A 16846-nucleotide genomic window follows, 5' to 3' on the forward strand; every position below is an offset into this window, starting at 1 on the left:
CTGCGTCATCTTGTATCATCTATATCAATGTAATCTTAAACGATTTCTAGAACTCGATTAAAACATACATATACAATGAGAACCTTTAAAAATTTCGTAATGCTAATGAAAATGCTATTTATATTTTAGAAATTTTATTAAAAAATCACTCCGAGACAAAAACAAACATTAAGCTTACCATTTTAGCTATTAAATATTAATTTCCATGTACCTATGCCTCAGACTATAATAATGTTATGATATATAATCAATCACAATTTTATTTATTCGTACTTATTAAAATACTAACGTAACAATAGTATATTTAAGTTTATAGAAGGTATTTACTTAATAATATAACTATCTAAAATTTATTGTCACTTTTATCGTCTGGTAAAAATTCAGAAAAGTCTATTTCACTATCATCGTTTTCTTGTTTTCTTACATTTTTATTTATATTTTGTTTGACTATGATTGGCTGACGTTGATTATTAGTACCAGCTATTTGGTTTTCACTTTCGTCTAATATTGAACTACCTAGGCTTGTATTACTACCACCCAAGCTTGTTCGCACCATTGGAGTTGGTAGCAGGTTGACACTGCCTGCTAAAGTCGTACTGGGTGTTTGAATCCTTCTTGACATCTGCGATTCTATAGCTTGTTTCAGTTCAGCTATCTTTGGACTTGTGCGAGTGTTAACTTGAATTGTTGATTTTTTTGGATGCTCATTTTCTATGCTGTAATATAGAACAACACAAATCATTTATAATAGTGCAATAGACATTACACTTTTATATCACATTTGAAAACGAATATCGTAAATAATTTACACCGATTAGCTTAAGGGGCATTGTATATATCATTTCAAAAGCAAAACTCAAAACTCGTTTCTTTTTTGTTAGGGTTCTCTAGTCAACGAGGAACCCTTAGGTTTAGCCATGTCCGTCTGTCTGTCGCTCAAGAACGATTTCTACGCAGCACGATACCCGACATAAACTTGACGGTTTATTTTGAACTAGGTTTGCCCGCGGCTTCGCACGCGTTAATTCGTAGTAGTTTAATGAATGTTATTATACATATAAACCTTTCTCTTGAATCACTCTATCTATTAAAAAACCCCATCAAAATCCTTTGCGTAATTTTAAAGACTTAAACATAGGGACATAGGGACAGAGAAAGCGACTTTGTTTTATACTATGTAGTGATGATGTTGTCATAGATGACGAAATAATATATGTTTTAATATATTACCTTGATGGATCCCATTCTTCTGTATCTAAATTTATGATACCTAATGAGTAATTCTCATTCCCGTCACTTTTTTCAGCTAAGCTTTGGGAGGGAGTAGCACTCACAGATTTCATTTGAATTGCGTCCATATCAAACAGCACCTTTTTCTTGTTCAATGAAGATGTCGAAGACGCATTTTTCAAAACACTTTTAGTTTGTTTTGGGCTGATATTTTCTTCAGAGAAAGCTTTTCTTGGTGACGTTTCAACGAGAGATTCAATATCGTCACTGCTGTTGTCTCCTGAATCTTTAAATTGTATATTTTTGGTTATTTTACTATTTTTTAATTCATAAGCTGAGTTATCGCTTATATTATAATCTTTTGATATACGTTTAAAATTTGAATCATTCGGTTTACGAACCGGCGATTTAACGATATCGTCAATGGATTCTAATTCAGGATCTGATATAGTTCTTCTATTATCAATACCCGATTCCGATTCGTTTGAAGATTCTGTTTGATTTTGTAATACATGCTTCTTGGAAGACGCTTCTTTCTTCGATCGGCGATTTTTTGTTTCTTTTTTTTGACTTCCGCGATTGGGCGATGGTGTAGGCGTTATTTCTTTTGAATTTATAACACTAGATCGCGCTGAGGCCGGTGAGTTTTCTAATAACGCACTTTTAAATTGGTTATTTGTATCATATTTTTTTGTTTTTTCCGTTGATTTTACTAAAGACAATGCCTTTGTTTTCACATTAGATAGGACTGAAGTTAAACTGAATATTTTAGTGGTTTTAGTTGGAGAATCGTCAATTTTTTCACTTTTCCCAGCACGTACTCGCATCATACTTGAAGTATTTGCATCTAAATGAGCTTGTATTGAATGGTAAATTTTTTCCCTTGAAGGATATTTCTGTAAATTATAAATGGATCTATGAGTTAGACAATGAAACAACGATTCACAATACCCCTGCCATTAACATGTGAAAAAAATTATTTAATTACTAGCTAATTAATTTTTCAAAAAATATATTTTGTATATGTATAATTTGTTTATTCAAACCTTGATTTTTACTTCCTGGAGTTTTTGCAATGAATATCGTTGCTTATGAAAAGCAGTCTTCGCTAATCTATTTGTCAAAGGGTCGACTCCCAGTTTCACTAAACGTTGATTAACTTCTTCAGTAATTTTTGCTCTTACAACTTTTACAGGGCTGTAAATTTAAAAAGTCATTTTATATTATTTGTTTGATATACATGACACTTTGGCATAGTTTAGTTCCTAGTCAATTGATTTGATCCTCACTTCTTAAAATATTGCATAATTAATATTATATAGTATGTCAATGGATAAGTGTTCCGAGTACCTATGAGTATGACATATATGACATAAAAAAAATTAAACCTAAGTACTTAATTTATGCGACCACCTTACCTGACTGGTAATGTAACTGGTCCATTCTGTTTTTTTGAGGAAGATTTAAACTTTTTCTTTCCTTTTTTATTTATGAAACCCTTAATAGCTTTTTGCGATTGCTGTTTGTCTTCCAATGGGATATTTTTATTTAGTGCGATTTTATACTCGAGTTGTTTTTCGGAATTATCAAAGCTTGAAACATCTTTATTTTTTGCACCCACAATTGTATTAGTCTTTTTATCAACTATTTTGTTGCTTTCTTCACTAGCTGTTGATCGATCAGATGTACTCGTATGTTCCAAAGAAAGTAATTCTTGAGCCTTTTTCTGCAATTTTTCAAGTGTCACTCGATCCGCTGTAGGATAACCTTTATCCGAATTACCCTTTTTATTTTGTATATTACTATTTTTAGTAATGGATACCTTAAATGACACAAGCAATATTAAATATCACATACACACATGTTTTTATAATATAAATGGCACAATAGTGGTGGCTCACTGGTGGGGATTTCGTACGAAAATTGAAATGTTAGTATTTCAAGACTGGACCCAAAAAGAAAATTGATTTTTCAATATATGTGATATCTATATATAATATAATAGTAATAATGTGCATAACATTATCCACACCACTATTACTCGAAACGGTGAAGGAAAACTTCGGGAGAAAATCGGCGTGTCAAGAATTTAAAGTTCAACGCTATCTTCCAACCTCCACTTGGTCAGTAGGGGATCAATAGCCGAATCTGCATGGGATCTTTACACCACTACATACTTGTTAGTATGGATTAATCTTAAATATAAAATTTTGTGTTTTTTTAATAATACGACACTACGAATAAATAAATATAAGTAATAGTTTATTAATAGTTCATTTCTACTTACAGGTTTTATTGTTTCAACTTTTTTATCCTGTTTCATTACCCTAAATTGTTGATTTAGTAATTGTTGTAATTTTTCCGCTTTATCTCTTTCTGAATTTGCAATTGCTCTATATTCTTGAACATCTTTAGCCATTTCATTTAATTTTTGTAACAACGACCTACATTCCGAAGATTGTAATTCCACTTTTTTCGCCCATTCTGCTATTTGAGTTTCTATTTCTTTTTTCCTCTCAGCTTCCCTATTTTCTTTTAGTGATTTCTGAAAGAGGATCTCAAAAATTCATTTCATAATATAAAATGTATCAGACCTAACTACGAATAAAACATTTTGTCTAATGTAAAATAGCACAATAAACCATTAAAGATATTATGTTGATGTAGGAAAGGTAGGCTATGATGTGGACCAGAAAGAGTTACTATAAAACTTATTTTACTGTTGAATAAGAAAATGACGCATATTTACCGAATTATTTAGTTCCTGCTTTAAAGTTAATAACTCCTCCGCTTGCTGTTTAATAGTCGCTTGTAAGTTTTTTAAATGTGTGTTATCACTCTCTAGTTGATGACTATTTTTATTTTCTTTGTTAGCATCAATAATTTGCAATAATTGTGTTCTTAACAAATTTAATTCTTGATTATATTTATCAAATTCTAGTTTTTTCCATTCTTCGATTTTTACCGTCTCTAATTCTTGGCTTTGTGTAAGAACTTCTGCATCTTTCATTTCTTTTACAGGATTGTCTTGTTTTTTCTCGTCATACGAATTTGTTTTTTCTAATTCTGCGTTATTATTACATTTTTCTGAAATAAGGTTTTCCATTTCTTTCAATTTGTTTTTTAAATACTCAATCTCGTTTAGTACTTTGCTATTATCATTTGAGTTTATTTGCGATAAGTTTTCCTGACTTGGAACGTCTTTCTGTGGAATTTCTGTTACGTTCGGATGCCGTCTTGATATGTGACTTTTTAAATAAAGTTGGTTTAAAAACACTTTATCACAGATATTGCATTTGTTTTGCTGCAAGGTATCTAAATGAGGGGCAGTATGAAATATATCGCTTTGGTTTTTTAATGTATTTAGAATCATAGTAGCTATATTCTCATTGCCGTATGGTACTGGAGTGCGAATTACATGTTTAGATTTTCTCTTTAAGCGTCTTATATCTTCTTCTTTTTCTCTTAAACTTCGCTTATTCGCTTCTAGTTCCTGTAAATAAACATCAATTGTGCAACCAAAAATTTCCCTATTTCTCTTAAGAAATCAAAAAATCGCATTCCTTACATAACTGTTATTATAGTAAAAAATAATTCTCAAGATTATAATATAGGAACCTATTATAAAATAAATAAAAAAGTTATTTTGATTAAATTTGCACATTGCAAACTGCGAAACTAATGTGATCCGTAACATATTGCTTAAAATTATTCCATTATTATTATTCGGTAGAATATAGGTAGGTAATCTATCGAAGTGAATCCGAATTTTGAAATGGCATTCGGATCGTACCACCAAGTATGCTTATTTTAAAAACAACAAAAACATACCGCTTGCTGAGGCTACGTTTACCCGCTCTCTGCACCTGACGGAAAGTAAATTCCACGTTCGGAAAAAGCAAATTCTCGGCATAGTACACAACTGCGCGCGTTTGATAACTGACGTCTCCTATTACGCTACTATATACTACTACTATAAAACAGGCAATCAGGAAATAATGCGCTAATTAAAATCAGGTGTCATTGAAGTTTTACACCAGTTACGAATCTCGTGAGATAGATCTTTTTATTTCTAGATAGATCTTTTTATTTAATTCTACAGTGGCATGTATCAAACCTGGGCAAGTGATGTAACTTCTTCACGCAGGACATAAACACTACGATCCAAATAATGTCGACAAAACTGTTGATATTCAACTGCCAGTTGAGCTAGCCGAAATATTTTAACTACTCCTACATCCAAGATCCGTACGTCGAACTCAGACTCCAAAACACAGTCTAGGATCTAAAAGAATTTATTTACCAAATTAAACTTTCGGTTAGTAATTACTTATTTAACAATGTTTTTTTTTTAACATAGTGGTTTAATCAATTTGAATCAAAATCAGTTTAAACATTACTTACATCATTCAAATGTTGTTCAATCAAGACAAAATTTCTCTCTCGAATGAGACTTTCGATGTCAAGAAGACCTAAAAATAAATATATCGATGAGACTTACTTTAATGAATAATAGATCAACTGTAAATAACGTTACTTGGAAATTTTGATAAACAGATCAGTAATTACGACGTAGATATTATTACCGGGCCTTACCACAGGGGAACCCGCAAGTTTGTTATAGCCTTATAGGTACCTAATTATACTGTCTATATATATACAACAATTGTCTGTTGGATCTAATTATACTGTCTTGAAATGTCCACTGTTATATTTTGTAAATATTCTATTTCACCAGTATAATATAAAAGGATATTTCCTATCAATTTAAAATAAGCATATATGTAAACTTACGAATCTTATTCCACTCTATATGGACTCGTGGTCGATGTGTACTGAATGCAAATCCGGCTTCTTCAGCTAGCTTAGGGAAATTATGATACAATTCAAAAGATGCCTTGCAAGCCATTGTACATTTATTAAAACAAAAGGAATGTCCCTTATATCAACATTTGCATAATAGCATGAAAAATTAACAAATTGATAATCTCGGTATCATCAAAATATGACAAACTTGTTTGTGTACATAATTTAGTTGCTACGCAACCAACGTCAGTTTACAAGAAGCATGCAACAATCTGTCCAAAGGCCCGAACACCACGACTCATTCCCGACATGGTGGTAAATATCTTGTGCTATGGTTAATCAAAAAAGATAAAAAATGTACGCAAGTAAGTGCACATTATAATATATAATGTGTTTCTATGGTTCGTATAAATAACCTATAACTATACAGAGTGGAGTTTTTTAATTGGACTTGAACGGAAAGTACGCTCAATCCTGTAAATAAAAAAATACCGAAAACAGTTATTTCATTATTTTTAATTAAGCAAGAAAGCTTAAAGTACGGTATTAACAGGTCGATTTCCTGGCCGCCATAAGCAAATTTTCGGATATTCAATTCTTATAGTAAGACCCCAAATTGGGCAATAAGTTTTAATAACTTAAAATTATCACATAATTTATTTACGGGTAAAAATTATTGAGTAACACATTCTTAAAAGGAAAACCACTTACTATCCTACTATAGATGTCAACAACTCTATACACATATTTTCACTTCATGCGTAATTTTAGTTTTTAATTCAATAAACAGGTCAATTAAATTCTCAATTAATTATCTTTCTCTCACTCTTCTCTTTTTACGATTCTGTTCCTGTCTGTTGTGTATAGGCTGTGTATTGTAATGTTATGTTAGTACTAGCTGCACCCGGCAAACGCTGTTCTGCCTTACTCTTATCGTTTAGTGGTATGAAAAATAGATGTTAGCCGATTCTCAGACCTACCCAATATGCTTACCAAATTTCAGAGGAATCGGTCAAGCCGTTTCGGAGGAGTATGGCAACGAAAACTGTGACACGAGAATTTTATATATAAGACTAGCTGCACCCGGCAAACGTTGTTCTGCCTTGCTCTTATCATTTAGGTGTATGAATAATAATAATAATAGTTTAAAAAAACTAAAAAACACGCTTTTATAGACAACCGAACTAAAAAATAGAAAACATATTTTGCAAATTGAAAAATAGAATAATTTTATCAAATTAGTGTATTGTCATCGGTCCTCAATAAATCTACAAAGTTTGAACGAAATCTGGCCGTTTAAAGTGGGTCAAAATCGCGCCCAAAGAAGTCGGTTACAAACAAACAAACAAACAAACAAACATACAAACATACAGGTGAAGCTAATAAAAAGCGTGTAAAAATAGATGTTGGCCGATTCTCAAACCTACCCCATATGCACAAAAAAATTCATCAAAATCGGTCAAGCCGTTTCGGAGGAGTATGGCAACGAAAACTGTGACACGACAATTTTATATATTAGATTTAAATGCTTCATTTTATTTGGTATAGGTGGTTAGGTTATAGTGGTAGTGTATAGGTTAAAGACTATATAATATAAATAAAATATAATAGTTTAAAAAAACTATAAAACACGCTTTAACAAAAATCATATTTTGCAAATTGAAAACTGGAATAATTTTATCAAATTAGTGTATTGTCATCGGTCCTCAATAAATCTACAAAGTTTGAACGAAATCTGGCCGTTTAAAGTGGGTCAAAATCGCGCCCAAAGAAGTCAGTTACAAACAGACATACAAACAAACAAACATACAGGTGAAGCTAATAAAAAGCGTGTAATAAATAGCCAGCCTTTTTCGATAAATGGACTCTTCAACACACTAATAATTTTTCAATTCGATCCGAACGAACAAGCAAACTCTACAGCTAAAGCATAAAGCTGAATAGTTTGCATGTTCGTATAAATACAATACAATATTATGGTATAGATGTTGAATTTGTTCTAGTCCTTAAATGTTTCTGGGTAGGTACTAATAGGCATATTATGTTATGCTAGTGTTTATTAAATTGTAGTAGGTTTAATAAGGTTGTTTAGGTAGTATGTATAGTATGGTAATAATGGTAGATGAATTAAAAAAAGTAAAACAAGATATTAATGTGGCCATGCACCACGTTGCATGTAAATAATTTATTGGTCCAAGTAACAAAGCATTTTTCATCGAAAAGATCTCACATTTTTCTAGGTAAGTCTAATAGGAGCAGTCTCACGGTAATTAGGGTGGTCTAGCGACATACATTTCATTTGACATTTTTTTGTATTTTTTCATAATGTCGCCAACCGATGATTTAAAGCAAGGTAAAAAGAAATGTGTGCAACGTTTAACTCGACACACAAAACGTGGACCCAAAATATGCAGGCATAGGAAGGAACAAACCAAAAATGCTACTGTTATGGATATAACAAAATAAATATGATTAAAACCCGAATATTTTGCCCAGCCCATGTTCTGTGTCCATGTTCACAACTTTGTACAATTGTATAAAAATAATAATAATAAGTTCGTTTTGGCAGAATCGTGTCCGAGCCGTGGGTAGGTTAAGCAGTTGATCGATGTCGTTGTTCACGCAGATGGTTTTTCTTCGGTGCAAGCAGTCGCTGCGGATGCCACTGAGCCAGTCTCCTCTGACGCGGATGGCTGACAGGCCAGTGATGGGAACCTCTGGTATAGAGCAGCGCGGTATTTCGGGTGGCTGTAGAGATAATATCAGAATTGTTAGATTATTATTAATTGTTGTGTAAACTTATACTCGTTTCTTCTGGAAAATGTTGTATGCATTTACCTGATGCCATATACAATAGGATTGTACACGGCATTAGCTTTGGCAAATACGGAACCCCAGATGGTACCGAGGGGGCTGATTGGCGCGCTTTCGAATACACCAGTGAAGTTGATCACCAGGTAGGGAGTCCATGCCATGAACCAAAGAGAGATAGTCATCAGTGCCACCTGTTGGAAAGTTGGATATTGTATTGGTACTTAAAAACAAATTATGAAATAGAAAGTATGTGGTAGCTACTATTCCTAAATATTAACAAATAAAGATGCATTTAAACTTTTTTTATTTATATTTATACCTTGGCTAGTTTGCACTCAGCGCTGGTGTTAGCCTGTTCAGAGGACCTGAGAGAAGCAACGTTCATTTTCTTGGCCTGTTCCCTCATAGCCTTCTCGTGAGCAGCTACGGCCTGGACGATGAAGAAGTAAGAGTAGACGATGAGGAACAGAGGCAAGAAGTAGCAGGCAACTGAGTAAGTCAGGATGTAGATTCGGCTAAGCCAGTCCTTGCTCAGGTAGTCAGTTCCGCATGCAGTCATGTTGCCCTCAGGTACATATCTGTAAAGGTTTTACATTTGTTTGCAATCATTCACAACTGGTGATAAAATATTAATGGATTCACGAAAGAAAAATAAATTATATGTAACAAAACATACCTGCTCCAGCCGAAGATAGGTGCCAGAGTCCATGCAAGTGAGAAGCCCCAGATTCCTAGGATTCGCAGAAGAGCTCCATTGATGGTCATTGGTTTGGCAGCAATTCCTTTTACGATTACATTGTATCGGTCGAAGGCAATTGCTGTCATAGTCCAAATTGACACGCATCCGAATAATGAACCAAAGCAGGCATAGAACTGGCACGCTACAGGACCTGTATGCAAGTAAAGGTAAAGAAATAAACAATCAGAACAAACAAGCAATAAAATATAAATAAACAGTGTTGTCACGAATTTCTTACCGAAGACCCATGTTTCATAGTAGCTGTTAATAACTAAAGGTGGAGCCATCATTGCCATCATCAGGAAGTCGGAGAAAGCCAAGTTTACAACAAGCAAGTTTGAGGGGGTCTTCAGAGACTGCAAGGAAATAATTATTAGGTCATAGTTGAGAGTTTAATATAATTTCAAACAATATTGGAGTAGGTATTTCAGGTTACCTTTGTTGTGGTGAAAATATAAACAACCATGCCATTGCCCGTAACTGAAATGAACGCCAAAATGCTAATGGTGAAGCCTAGTAGACCATGCCATAATGGATTCATCGGTGGGAACTGATACCTGAGGATAAAAATAAAAAGTATTTGACATTTCATAAAATGTATGCAAACATTAACTAATTAACATTAATTAACCTGAGCTTGCATTTTCTTACCAGTGTGGATCAATCAGGTGTAGCATATCGGGCAAGACTTTGTCGACAACAGTCTGGTTTGAGCTGTATGCCTCTGCATGGCCACCCCATGCCTGCATGGCGGCAACGCCTGGTCCTGGGTCCATGCTGGTGATTGCCATTTTTACGAACTAAATTTCTTAATCTAAAAACTGCAAGAGAAAAATTGTTATTAAAAATTGTTTTACACGTCACATAACAATCAAAATGGAAAACGATGAAAAAGGACTTCACGTTTCTAGCGATGTACCCGATTTATTGTTATAAATAAAAAAAATGGAAAAATAAAATTCTACCACCAAGTATTTTTTGACTCACTAAAATGTCCTACGAGGAAGGGCGGGAAGGTGGGTCGCCTCGAGATGGTTATTACCAAAAATACTGAAGAAAATCGCTTCACGAACTACTCCAGTCTTTAGTTTAACCAATCTCCGGCGGTTGCTGAGGTTGTGTTGCGGAGGCTACTCATATTTTGCCGGCCGCAGACCGCTTTTATAAGAAAACAAGGAGGATTAACCCCACAACGTCATGAAGAAAATCAATATTCATAATTAGATATAAGTTAAGTCTAAGACGTTGAATATATTATCTACTTAGTCATACAGCGTTTCGACAGGGACTCATTTCTAAGAAAATATTTTTACCTACGTTGCATAATGAATTACCATACCAATGCATTGAAGGTACCATAAGAGAGTAAGTTTAAAGATTAACATTTTTAACTAAAATAATGTGCATGATTTTGTTACTTGAAAATGGTACCTACATTATTCTTAAATCAATAAAGGCATGTACTATTCTTATTAATACTAGGCTTTGTATCAACATACTAAGCCTAGAATAATTTAATACTAACTATATAATGGGGAACACTGCCTAAAATAATTAAGTTATAACATCATTTTATAGCTAACTAGCTTTTCGACCGCGGCTTCGCCCGCGTGGAATTCGTTTATATCGCTTTCATCTCCCTATTTCAACTCCTTCTACCATTTTTTTCGCGATAAAAATTATCCTATGTCCTTTCCCAAATTCTGTTCCACCTTCATGCTAAATTACAAAAAACATGGTTCAGTAGTTTAGGTGTGAAAGCGTAACAGACAGACAGCCATACAGAGTTACTTTCGCATTTATAATATTAGTAGGGATATCAATCTTAATTCATGAACAAGTTAACGTAAACAAATTTGTTCATTAGTCGTTGTAATAATTGCAATACCTAATAATAGATGTGTTAACAGTTAAGACGTATATTGTCATATTATATGTATTGCAATAGCAAGTACAGCCCTGCATTTCTTCAAGTACCCTATCCTACTTACGTTATGGTTTTATAGGTAAAAAAGGTATTCTTGTTAACTGGATTATGGTAACAAGAGAAATTATATTTTATTTCATAGTTAGTTGATACGAGCACGCCAAGCAAGAGGGGTCGTTACTAGTAATTTTTATTTCCGTATAAAAACGCAATTTCTGCTTCATTATTAAAAAATTGGAATCTTCTATCAATAAATACGATATCCTTTTTAGTATATAACAATACTCATTTTTTATTCAACAAAAAAATAGTCTGCTTATATTCATCGTGGTAGTATTTTGAGTAACTTGGATTGGCTTTGATTAATGGGTGAAAATATAAAAAAACAATCACAAGATAACTTAGTTTTACTTGTGTAACATAAAAATGTATTTTTTAAGGGAAGACACTTTACATTTTTAAATACCGCGACGTAGCTTGCGTGGGATTTAATGAGATGCTGTGATCAAATTGATCAATGGAACTACACGGAAGACTCTTTTTCATTTTTAAGGATTTTTTTATTCTTGATTAAAGGGTATGTCAAGATCACAAAATTCGCCTTCCCTCGCCTTCCTTCGTCTCCAAAAGAAAAAGAATCATCAATATCGGTTCACCCAGACGAAAGTTGAATCGATTTAGATGACATTTAGAATGAAAATTTTTGAAGACCCGGGGTCAAAGCACACTAAGGCTTTTTTTTTAATACCTTTGCCGTTGGTTTTGTCCGCAGAGGAAACGGCGTAGCGAGGGCACAGCTGCTTTGGTAAAAAAAAATCCTTGTTACTCAAAAACTGTGTTGATTTTTCCAAAAAAGCGACATCTTTACGAGTGATAAAGGAATATTTTATTTTTCATTATTATCAGCGAGTCGCCGGTCGCTAATTTAGTTTTAAATTTTAAATATAGGCAAAGATCTCTTATAATTTTTTAAATCTCTTTTCTTTTGTTAACGTAACTATTACTTACATCAATTATTATATGAAAACTGTCGGATTCCATTATTAGAGAGACGTAGAAGGTAAATAATCATATAAAACATATGCGTTTTATAAAACATATGCCCTGTGCTCAATACGAGGAAATAAAGAACTAATACTAAACTGTGTCTAAAGTGAAATAATAAGACTGCTCAAATTTATATTTATATTGGTCGAATGTTATACTTGCATACAGAATTACAACAAAAATATTAAAAGATTAAATATGTACCAGTGTTTTCATTATAATGTAAGAAAATCAAATAATAAAAACGTTTAAACTGTAACAAAAACATATAATGAAGTCGTAGAAGGTCAGTGTCTGTACATAGAAGATATATGAAAAAAAAAACATTATAAGCGACTTTTCTTTTTTTTATTAAAGCAGAACCCAAAAGAATAATTACTAGAATTATTGTCTGTGTGTTTGCGCACGCTAATCTCAGAAACGGCTTGTTCGCTTCAGATGCGATTTTCATTTATCTATTGTTGGAGTTGTAGTTATTTCATAACACTCAGTTAATAAATAAAAAAGGTACCAAAAAGTAGGACTACAAAAAGAAGTGAGATGCCATCAAAAACATCCTGTAAAAAAAACCCAAGTCTCGCAGCTCAGTCTCTCTACCGTAAAAAGTTGTGTAATCCATGTCTATATCTATTTATAACGTAAAACATTTTTAATATTGATATGATAATAACTTAAGAAAAAAGTTCTTTTAAGTAGAGACTAAATAGATTAATCGACTTGGTATTACATGGATCTCACTTTTGGCGGTAGAGACTGAGTTGCGAGGCTTGAGTTTTTTACTAGATGTTTTTGATGGCACTTGTATTTACTCGAGCGTTTCGGAAACCTATTGAAATTCGCAGATTAAACGATACCAAGCAAGAAAAAAAGTCCTATAATGTTTTCAATTTTAGCGGTGGAGAAATGATTTTGTTTCTTTTATTGTAAAAACACGGATATAGAAATAGACATGCACTGCTGATGCATTAGATTTTACTATTTTTATTGCTCTAGAATTGAACTAAAATACATATACATTAATTTTAAAATTTAGATGGTAATTTCGTAGCTATGAAGAAAGTAAAAAATTAAAAAAAAATCTCAATCGCGTCAGATAAAGACATTAGGAGTTAATTACAACATGAGAAATCCAAATTTTGCTAATCTGACGATTTGAGCATTACCTTAGAGATTTATCGATATTATTAAAATGTCCTGCGGCTCCTATCAGCGCACCACCCAATATTAACTGCTCATACTTTCTGGAGATACTTAGCAATAAAAGTGAAGTCCCGTGTCCCCTAGTGGGGTATGGGGCAGATGATATACATCTGTTTCACTGATCGATTTTCTTTATGGACAAGTAGATGATCAGCCTTCTGTGTCCTGCCAGACCGAGACATTTTTTTTTTGTGCGTCCCCACCGGGAATCGAACCCAGGCCCCCTCGGTTCTAAGCTCACGCGTTAACTACTGTACCAAGGAGGCGGTCTACGGATATTTAGCAATAGGCAAGGTATAATAATCTTAATCCATTATAATAATCAGACACGCTCGAGGAAATCCCAAAACCCCTCTTGGTTCGTTATTTATCCTTTTAAATCCCGCGGTCGGATGATTTTTTCTTTTCCTTTCTTAAATCCAATGGGTTCATAGTCAAAATATATTTTAAAAAATCTCACGTGAGATTTGGGGAGGGGGGGAGTGAGTTAAGGAAAATCTCACGAAATACTATACGGTTGTGCAGAGCTTACAGCCCTAACTTTTTAATATTCTTTACTGAACAACTAGACCCGCGGCTTCGCTTGCGTGGACTAAGAAATTTAACTGTTATGTTTACGTCCCAGTATTAACTACTCAGACAGTTATTTATTCAGTTGTGAAATAAAAAGACAGAAACTTGTTTATTTTTTTTTTAATTTGTATAAAGTTACATTTACGTCTCCTTCTTGGTGTCTATCTTTCCACCACGAATTCTTCCGGTCCTGCGGGCGGCGATGAGACCAACTTTGCGACCAGCGGATGTTCCTCTCTTGACAGTCGACGCCTTACCTGTAATGAAAATCAACAATTAATACTGAGTCCAAGGAAATTGTATTTGCAATTTTAACTAAGTGCCCTTTTATTTGAATGAATATAACAGACCAAACCACACATCATCATTAAGTGAAGTCCCGTGTCCCCTAGTGGGGTATGGGGCAGATGATGTACATCCGTTTCACTGATCGATTTTCTTTAGGGACAAGTAGGTGATCAGCCTTCTGTGTCCTGCCAGACCGAGACATTTTTTTTTTTTGTGCGTCCCCATCGGGAATCGAACCCAGGACCCCTCGGTTCTACGCTCACGCGTTAACCACTGTACCAAGGAGGCGGTCAAACAACTTCATTAGGCAATACTTATTACTTCATTGTGTTAAAAAAATCTTCAAAATGAACATGTTATGTCTTAGATTTTTATCAGATTTTATATAGTTACAATGCACTCACCAATGTGTTGATGGTTACCACCACCATGAGGATGCTCCACAGGGTTCATGGACACACCACGCACATATGGCCAGCAGTTACGCTTAACCTTGTATTTGTGGTAGGCACGACCAGCCTTCAAGATGGGCTTGTCAATACGTCCACCACCAGCAACAATGCCTGTAAATTTGTCTATCTTAGAATCCTATTCCTTTTTATGATTTCATATAATATTTGTAAAGGTACCTCAGAAAGAGCCTCTGTGTAATCATTAAACATTCAGAGTAGGTAAGTAAAAGTCATCATATTCTTTTATAATTTAACTTTAAAAAATGGAAAATATATATAATGTACTCGTTCATACACATCTGCAGTACTGTGCGATAAGTTCAAAACACAGCATAGTTTTAAATGTCACTTACCAACCATTCCCCTGTTGCTTGAAGGCAACACTTTTTTCGCACCAGAGGGCAGCTTAACTCTGGTCCGCTTAGCATCAGGGTTGTGGCCAATAACTGTGGCAAAGTTGCCTGATGCACGGGCTAGCCGACCCCTGTCACCCATTTTTTCTTCAAGATTACATACAATGGTACCCTCAGGCATGGCTCCCACGGGCATAACATTTCCTGTAAAGTTACAATTTTGTCTTAGTAAATACAATAACAGTAGTTTGACGAAAATAAATAAAATGGGATTCAGAAAGAGCCTCTTTGTAATCATTTACACTCAGAGTAGGTAAGGAAGTCATCATAATAAACAAATCTCAGTAACAAATTTGTTCACGGAAGAAGTTATTTAAATTCTTCATTAAATCAAGTTAAAATATAGACAAGTTACATTCGTTTTAGTACTTACCAACTTCTAATGTTGCCTTCTTTCCGCAGTATACGAATTGACCTGTGTACAGACCTTCAGGTGCAATGAATAATTCTTTGCGGGTCTTGAACTTATACGGGTCACGGAAGTGAACAACTGCTAAAGGCGCACCACGACCAGGATCGTGAATAATGTCCTAAAATTAATTTAATAAATCATTTGTAACTCGTGGATGTGTACAATACTTTACAAAATGTTATACAATTAAGAAATTATACCTTTACAACTCCCTTGATGTAGCCATGGCGTTCAGCATAATCCAACGAACGGAGTTTAGGGGCACCTTTCCGCTTCTTGGTGTGCGATACGAAAACTGAACCGGCACCTTTACGTTGCGCACGAATCACACGACCCATTGTAACGTTTCAGCCCTCACTGTAAATGTTTAGCACCATTGAACGAATAATATAAATACAGTTTTTGTATAAATTGGTAAGCAATGCATATTTTAAATTAAATAAGTAAAAATTAAACAAATCCATTGTGATTTCAATTGATGCAAAACAGAATCTAAAAATTTACGTACACTCTCGCTGAGGGAAACTTTTGAAAGAACAATATAGAAATGACTTATGACACTGACAGTTAGACAAGAATAGAGATGCCGCAATCATAAACTAAAATACAAGAGTTGGCCCAAAAATGAATATAGATAAAATATTAATATAAATATCTGTATCCGCAATGAAAATTTTTTGTATTGTCAGAGCGTGAAAACCGAGCGATAGTTCCAAGTTCGCTTGATGCTAAATAAAAATATTCTCTACCACCTATGAACATTTACGGAGAAATGTTTATGGGCGGTGGTGGTAGTGGTTATTTTTGAGGGATAAGAGATAAGAATAGAATAGACAGAAATAAAGGAATAGAATGTTAAAATAATAGGAGCAGCGAAACATAGTAGCATTTGTAAGCTAGTCCACTCCGACCCGAAGTTGTGGTAAAATAACATATCTATGGGTA

General features: G+C 33.9%; 3 protein-coding genes across 4 annotated transcripts; all 3 read right to left on the reverse strand.

The window, feature by feature from the left end:
* Positions 1 to 343: 343 nt before the first annotated feature.
* LOC119830560 (zinc finger protein DZIP1L) lies at positions 344 to 6139 on the reverse strand. Its single transcript, XM_038353621.1, has 9 exons — positions 6025 to 6139; positions 5635 to 5702; positions 5348 to 5515; positions 3980 to 4723; positions 3518 to 3775; positions 2649 to 3052; positions 2277 to 2427; positions 1231 to 2126; positions 344 to 716 (listed from the first exon to the last, which is right to left on the reverse strand). Exons 1-9 carry the CDS (start codon positions 6137 to 6139, stop codon positions 344 to 346), a joined length of 3177 nt encoding a protein of 1058 aa, XP_038209549.1.
* A 2063-nt stretch (positions 6140 to 8202) lies between these two features.
* Positions 8203 to 10771, reverse strand: LOC119830534 (opsin-1-like). 2 transcript variants are annotated; one of them, XM_038353592.1, is made up of 8 exons: positions 10632 to 10771; positions 10241 to 10410; positions 10026 to 10146; positions 9828 to 9945; positions 9527 to 9740; positions 9170 to 9428; positions 8875 to 9041; positions 8203 to 8784 (listed from the first exon to the last, which is right to left on the reverse strand). In XM_038353592.1, exons 2-8 carry the CDS (start codon positions 10378 to 10380, stop codon positions 8655 to 8657), a joined length of 1149 nt encoding a protein of 382 aa, XP_038209520.1. In that variant the 5' UTR covers positions 10381 to 10410; positions 10632 to 10771; the 3' UTR covers positions 8203 to 8654. The 2 variants fall into 2 exon arrangements, with proteins under 2 accessions (XP_038209520.1, XP_038209519.1); XM_038353591.1 differs by having other exon boundaries at positions 10577 to 10738.
* A 3669-nt stretch (positions 10772 to 14440) lies between these two features.
* On the reverse strand, positions 14441 to 16567 carry LOC119829981 (60S ribosomal protein L8). Its single transcript, XM_038352769.1, has 6 exons — positions 16410 to 16567; positions 16102 to 16258; positions 15863 to 16019; positions 15430 to 15633; positions 15029 to 15187; positions 14441 to 14593 (listed from the first exon to the last, which is right to left on the reverse strand). The coding sequence occupies exons 2-6, from the start codon at positions 16237 to 16239 to the stop codon at positions 14478 to 14480; spliced, it is 774 nt and encodes a 257-aa protein (XP_038208697.1). The 5' UTR covers positions 16240 to 16258; positions 16410 to 16567; the 3' UTR covers positions 14441 to 14477.
* Between the last annotated feature and the right edge of the window lie 279 nt (positions 16568 to 16846).

This window comes from Zerene cesonia, chromosome 11, assembly GCF_012273895.1.
Source record: "Zerene cesonia ecotype Mississippi chromosome 11, Zerene_cesonia_1.1, whole genome shotgun sequence".
NCBI lineage: Eukaryota > Metazoa > Arthropoda > Insecta > Lepidoptera > Pieridae > Zerene > Zerene cesonia.